This window comes from Tachysurus vachellii, chromosome 15 (genome assembly GCF_030014155.1).
Source record: "Tachysurus vachellii isolate PV-2020 chromosome 15, HZAU_Pvac_v1, whole genome shotgun sequence".
Classification (NCBI taxonomy): Eukaryota; Metazoa; Chordata; class Actinopteri; order Siluriformes; family Bagridae; genus Tachysurus; species Tachysurus vachellii.
The window spans coordinates 5,220,654-5,226,653 of record NC_083474.1 but is presented as its reverse complement, the minus strand read 5'-3'; the positions used below and the strand labels follow the sequence as shown (position 1 = coordinate 5,226,653).

The 6,000-nt window shown below is 40.6% G+C and overlaps 1 protein-coding gene across 5 annotated transcripts in view; it reads left to right on the top strand.

Moving 5' to 3' along the window:
- Nucleotides 1-4,092: 4,092 nt before the first annotated feature.
- Nucleotides 4,093-6,000, top strand: part of synrg (synergin, gamma) — a 36,457-nt gene continuing 34,549 nt past the window's right edge. For all 5 annotated transcript variants that reach the window (XM_060887599.1, XM_060887598.1, XM_060887597.1 and 2 more), the window contains exon 1: nt 4,093-4,186. In XM_060887599.1, coding sequence (XP_060743582.1) covers nt 4,146-4,186 — 41 coding nt within the window. In that variant the 5' untranslated portion in view covers nt 4,093-4,145. The remainder of the gene's footprint in view (nt 4,187-6,000) is intronic.

The following is a 6,000-nucleotide window of genomic DNA, read 5'->3' as shown; positions in this document are numbered from 1 at the left end:
TGAACAACAGACGTTAACCTTAACATATATTTCATTTAAACGAAAGCAAATACAGTCAAAATTTCCATTTAAACAATTTAAAGAAAGTATTAACATTTTTGATCTAATGAAAAACTCATTGTTATATTAACTTCACCATATGTATTATGCTCAAAACACATTATTTTATTCCTTATGCATTGTTCCAATGATGTTGGGGTTGTTTTTGTAGTTTGTTTGTTTTTTTAATCTCAAGACGGTGACATTGAAGATTGATACGAGTTCATGCAGCAGCAAGTTGTAATAAAAGAGAAAAAAATGTTTAAAATGGCAAACTGGAAATGACATACTGTAGCTGATTAAAACATTCACCTGTTTTCCCGAAGAGCAGAGATGGACTGGGTTTCTAGCGTTATGGCGCCATCTTCTGGTTAAAAAATAAAATTGAATACATACACATGTTGCTTAGAAGTGTAAGCAATTAATTGCTCATCATATTAGTCGTAGTCACGCCCAAAACTATAATCTGATACACTGCCAAAAGTATGTGGACACCTGACCGACACATACATATTTGGTTCTTCCCCAGTTTGCTGCCACTCAGTTACTTTGGAAAGTTGTTCTAACAGTCTTGTTTTTGTTGCAGCATTATAATTTCTCTTCAGTGGAACTAGAAAAAGCTCAAACCTTATTTTCACTATGTATTAAAAATAGAAAAATAAGACACACACACAGGCTTTCACTCACACAACTATTAATACTATCACTAATAATAATAATAATAATAATAATAATAATAATAATAATAATAATAATAATAATAATAGTGTGATTGCGTGAGTGAATGAGAGTGTGTGTGCCCTGCGATGGGTTGGCACTCCGTCCAGGGTGTATCCTGCCTTGATGCCCGATGACACCTGAGATGGCGTAGTTCGGATAAGCGGTAGAAGATGAGTGTGAGTGAGTGAGTGAGTAATAATAATAATGATGATGATGATGATGATAATAGTAGTAATAATAATGATGATGATGATGATGGTGATGATAATGATGACGATAATAATAATAATAATAATAATAATAATAATAATAATAATAATATGTGTATTAATAGACACAACCCCCATTACACATGAGCCCAGCACAAAAAATTAACCCACCTGTCTCCTTATCATGTTGATTTAATTTAACTCTAGCATAAAAAAGATATTTGTTAGAAGTTAGAGCACTGCTGCTATATGTCTTCAGCTCAGGGACTTCTATGCTGTTAGTGTTGATTATTCCTTTCTCACCACACACCACCTACAAACCCATTATATTGTGTGTAACATTTAAGGTCTTGTGCTGTTTGTAGTGTCTCTGTTATTCAAGTCAAGTCAAGTTTATTTATAAAGCATTTTTTTTTTAAACAACAAGTGTTTGTCAAAGTGCTGTACATACAGAAAGTACACATGGTTTATTAATACAAACACACAAATAAAAGAAAAAAAAATACTTAGGACACAATAAAACAATAAAAGAAATCAAGCAGCTCTCACATGGCATCTTATGCCAGACTGTAAAAATAAGTTTATAGGGCAGATTTAAAGACCTCAAGTGTTTGAGCCTGTCTAATATACAGTAGAGAGGCAAACTGTTCCAGAGCTTTGGGGCCGCACCTGCAAAGGCTCGGTCCCCCCTGCTCTTCAGTTTCCTTTCAGTTTCACTCTTAGAACAGCTAAGAGCAAATGGTCAGCAGACCTTAGTGCTCTTGACGGAGCATACAGATTAATCAAATCTGATAAGTAACTTGGCGCTGACCCATTAAGAGATTTAAAAACAAGCACCAATATTTTAAAATGAATCCTATAATGGACAGGAAGCCAGTGAAGAGACGCAAGAATGGGAGAGATATGTTCCCGCTTTCATGTGACCGTCAATAGGCGAGCTGCCGCATTCTGGACCATTTGCAGTCTGGAGAGGGAGGCCTGATTAATACCCAAATAAAGGCTGTTACAGTAATCAAGGCGACTTGAGATAAAAATATGCACAACTCTCTGAAAGTCCTTAGAGCACAGGAAAGGTTTCACCTTGGTGAGTTGTCTCAATTGGAAGAAACATGATTTAACTACTAAATTAATCTGTTTATCCAATTTTAAATCACAATCCATAACAACACCTAAATTTTTTTTACAAAGGGCTTCACATAAGGATTCAGCTCACCGAGGTTTAGGTCTACTGACTCACAGGTTCCCACTGGCATAAACAACACCACTTCTGTTTTCTTTTCATTAAAATGAAGGAAATTTAGTGCCATCCAGGTCTTAATTTCTTCAAAGCACTGCAGTAGGAGCATTAGAGAGCAGGTATCTTTGCGTTTCAAGGGCAGATAAATTTGCAGGTCATCTGCATAACAATGAAAAGAAATACCAAATTTCCTAAAAATATGCCCTAAAGGGAGCATATATAGGGAGAACAGAATAGGCCCCAAAATGGAGCCCTGGGGGACCCCACATGTGAGTATAGCAGTTGAGGAGACGTAGTCTCCAAGAAGAACCGAAAAAGTTCTTTCAGCCAAATAGGATTTAAACCATTCCAGAGCAGTACCCTTAATAACAACACATTGTTCGAGCCGTGAAATCAAGATATTATGGTCAACTGTATCAAATGCAGCCGAAAGGTCCAGTAAAATTAAAATAGCGCAGTCACCAGAGTCAGTGACAAGTAGTAAGTCATTAAAAACCTTCAATAGTGCAGTTTCTGTGCTGTGTAGTGCTTTAAAAACAGACTGAATTACTTCATGAATACCATGTAAATCTAAGAATGAGTTCAGTTGTCCAAATACAACCTTCTCCAATAGTTTGGATAGAAATGGGAGTTTTGAGATAGGTCTATAATGAGCAAAGACTGATGGATCCAAATTAGGTTTCTTGATTACTGGTTCCACAGCGGCATGTTTAAAAGATTTTGGTACAACTCCTAAAGCCAGGCTGCTATTGATAATAGCAAGAATTTTAGGACCAATGGTTTCAAATGAATCTTTAAGAAGACGGAGAGGGACAACATCCATACCACATGAGGATGGTTTCATTTTAACAAAGGTCTCTTTCAGTGAATCAAGAGACACCGACTCAAACTGATCAAAAACAGCAGAGCACTCAGTGGGAATGGATGAAAAAGTTGAAGGGAGCAAAATATTAGCTCTAACAGCCTCAATCTTGTCAATGAAAAAGTCTAAAAGTTTCTCACACATCTCGGCTGAAGGCTCTAGGCAGGCTGCTTGGGGAGCGTTTAAAACCGAGTTAATTGTACTAAATAGCACAGGTGGCTTGTTGGAGTTATTACAGATGACACTAGAAAGATACTTTGATTTCTCAGATTTAACAGTTTTTTGGTATTTAAGCAAACTCTCCTTCAACATATTAAAGGAAATCTGTAGTTTATCCTTCTTCCAGCGGCGTTCCGCCCTTCTACACTCGAGCCTAACAGTTCGAGTTGTAGCGTTCAGCCATGGTTGAGTTCTAGGTTTTGCTCGAACCATCTTAAAAGGAGCCACAGTATCCAAGATATTAAGACAAGTTGAAGAGAACAAAGAAGTCAGATCATCAGTGTTAAGGCCGTATGAAGACCTTGAATAGTCATGAAAAGCCTCTGAGAATTACTGAATGGTTGAAGAGTTAATTGTTCTACGGCGACGGGTTGGAGCAGTCACTTTAGGATCACAGGTAATACATATCTCAAAGAAAACAGGCAAATGATCAGAGAAAACAGCATCACCGACTTCAACATTACCAACATTACCTTATTGAAGTATTAATTACATAATTAATGATGTAATAATACTTAAATAATGTATTGTATTACATAATTAATGTATTATTTAAGTGCTAATAATAATAATAATAATGATGATGATGATGATGATGATGATGATGATGATGATGATGATGATGATTTGTAGTGTCTGTTATAGTTATGTACACATATTAACACGTGCTTAAGTATTAATTAAATCATTAATCATGTGATCATACTTACATGATTTAGGTATTAAATGTCTAATGTGACTGCCTTAATGCCTTTTATGATCTCTGTAAAAACAACAATAAAGATGATGACGATGATGATGATGACGACGGTTTTCTGCAGGTGACCCCGGAAGCGGATGACGTCACTGCACAGAGCTGATGAAGATGGCGCTCCGGCCCGGATCAGGGGGCGGCGGCAGGTACAGAAAACCGTCACTTTAACGTTTTGTCCTTCTGTGTATTTATGCGGCGCTGTGAGTTCCGGTAGCGAAACGTGTTTTTATTCATTTGTTAGTCTGTTTAAATGTGGTTTTGAGGTTTAATTTGTAAGTGCATCATATTGTCTGCTGCTTGGCTAGTGGCTAGTGGCTAGTGCTAATGCTAAGCTAGCATTGTTGTCACTTTAGCTAATGCTAACAGGCTAAGCGTATTGTTGTGTCTTATCTGACTGGCAGTGTGTGTGTGTGTGTGTGTGTGTGTGTGTGTGTGTGTGTGTGTGTGTGTGTGTGTGTGTGTGTGTGTGTGTGTGTGTGTGTGTGTGATACCTATTTCTCTGGGACAAATGTTAAAATTAGAGATTTAGAGAGACTCAGGAGCCGTTAGACATCCTTCTGCTTCATGACTACACACACGAACACAAGCAAACTCCTCCGTAGGATCAGGTGGTTCCTGTAGCCGCGATGGCACCTGCACATGAGCCGGTTTATATCGGTGTACGTGTCAGCACGCTAGGGTGGAGGAGCTGATCTGCTCCTGGGTGGATGGAGCTGATCTGCTCCTGGGTGGATGGAGCTGATCTGCTCCTGGGTGGATGGAGCTGATCTGCTCCGGGGTGGATGGAGCTGATCTGCTCCGGGGTGGATGGAGCTGATCTGCTCCGGGGTGGATGGAGCTGATCTGCTCCTGGGTGGATGGAGCTGATCTGCTCCTGGGTGGATGGAGCTGATCTGCTCCGGGGTGGATGGAGCTGATCTGCTCCGGGGTGGATGGAGCTGATCTGCTCCGGGGTGGATGGAGCTGATCTGCTCCGGGGTGGATGGAGCTGATCTGCTCCGGGGTGGATGGAGCTGATCTGCTCCTGGGTGGATGGAGCTGATCTGCTCCGGGGTGGATGGAGCTGATCTGCTCCGGGGTGGATGGAGCTGATCTGCTCCGGGGTGGATGGAGCTGATCTGCTCCGGGGTGGATGGAGCTGATCTGCTCCGGGGTGGATGGAGCTGATCTGCTCCTGGGTGGATGGAGCTGATCTGCCCCGTGGTGGATGGAGCTGATCTGCTCAGGGGTGGATGGAGCTGATCTGCCCCGCGGTGGATGGAGCTGATCTGCCCCGCGGTGGATGGAGCTGATCTGCCCCGCGGTGGATGGAGCCGATCTGCTCAGCTGTGATCTCGGGTGGAAAGGCCACGGGATGTGCTCCTCCAGCCACATTCACTTCTCATTCATTAAAATGTATGATTGTTGACTGTTAGATCTCACAAGTTTATAATAAAATCCCACATTTCCATTTTAGAATCACAGAACAGATTCATTTTGTGAACACAATCGATCCGTTTAAAACTATGTGCTCATGATATTCATTCATTAGAGTCGTTTATTCTGAACTTTCCACACAGTTGCACTAATTATTTTAGACTCGCGTTTATTCGGCTTGTTTAATCTGAATTCAAGCGAATAATAAAACTGCAGACCTCCTGGTGATGTCAGACACCTGGGAGTTTAAAGAGACTGATTAGTGTGCTGGATTCAGTAACACTAATATGACCTAGGAGGTCTATTTCTTTCAGAAAGTTTGGTCTCATTGTTTATTTACTGACGGAGCTTTTCGCGCTGACGAATGGCTTAAATAATGAATGTTTGGCTCCACGCACCACAGCGCTTGGTAATACTGATCCTGCTGGTGAAACAGGGTGGCCAATACGCTCCGAACACCGACGTCCTATTAAGCAGTCCTGCAACGTATAAATACTAGATTACACACACATGCCTGACCTTTGATGCTCTCTCATGCATGACT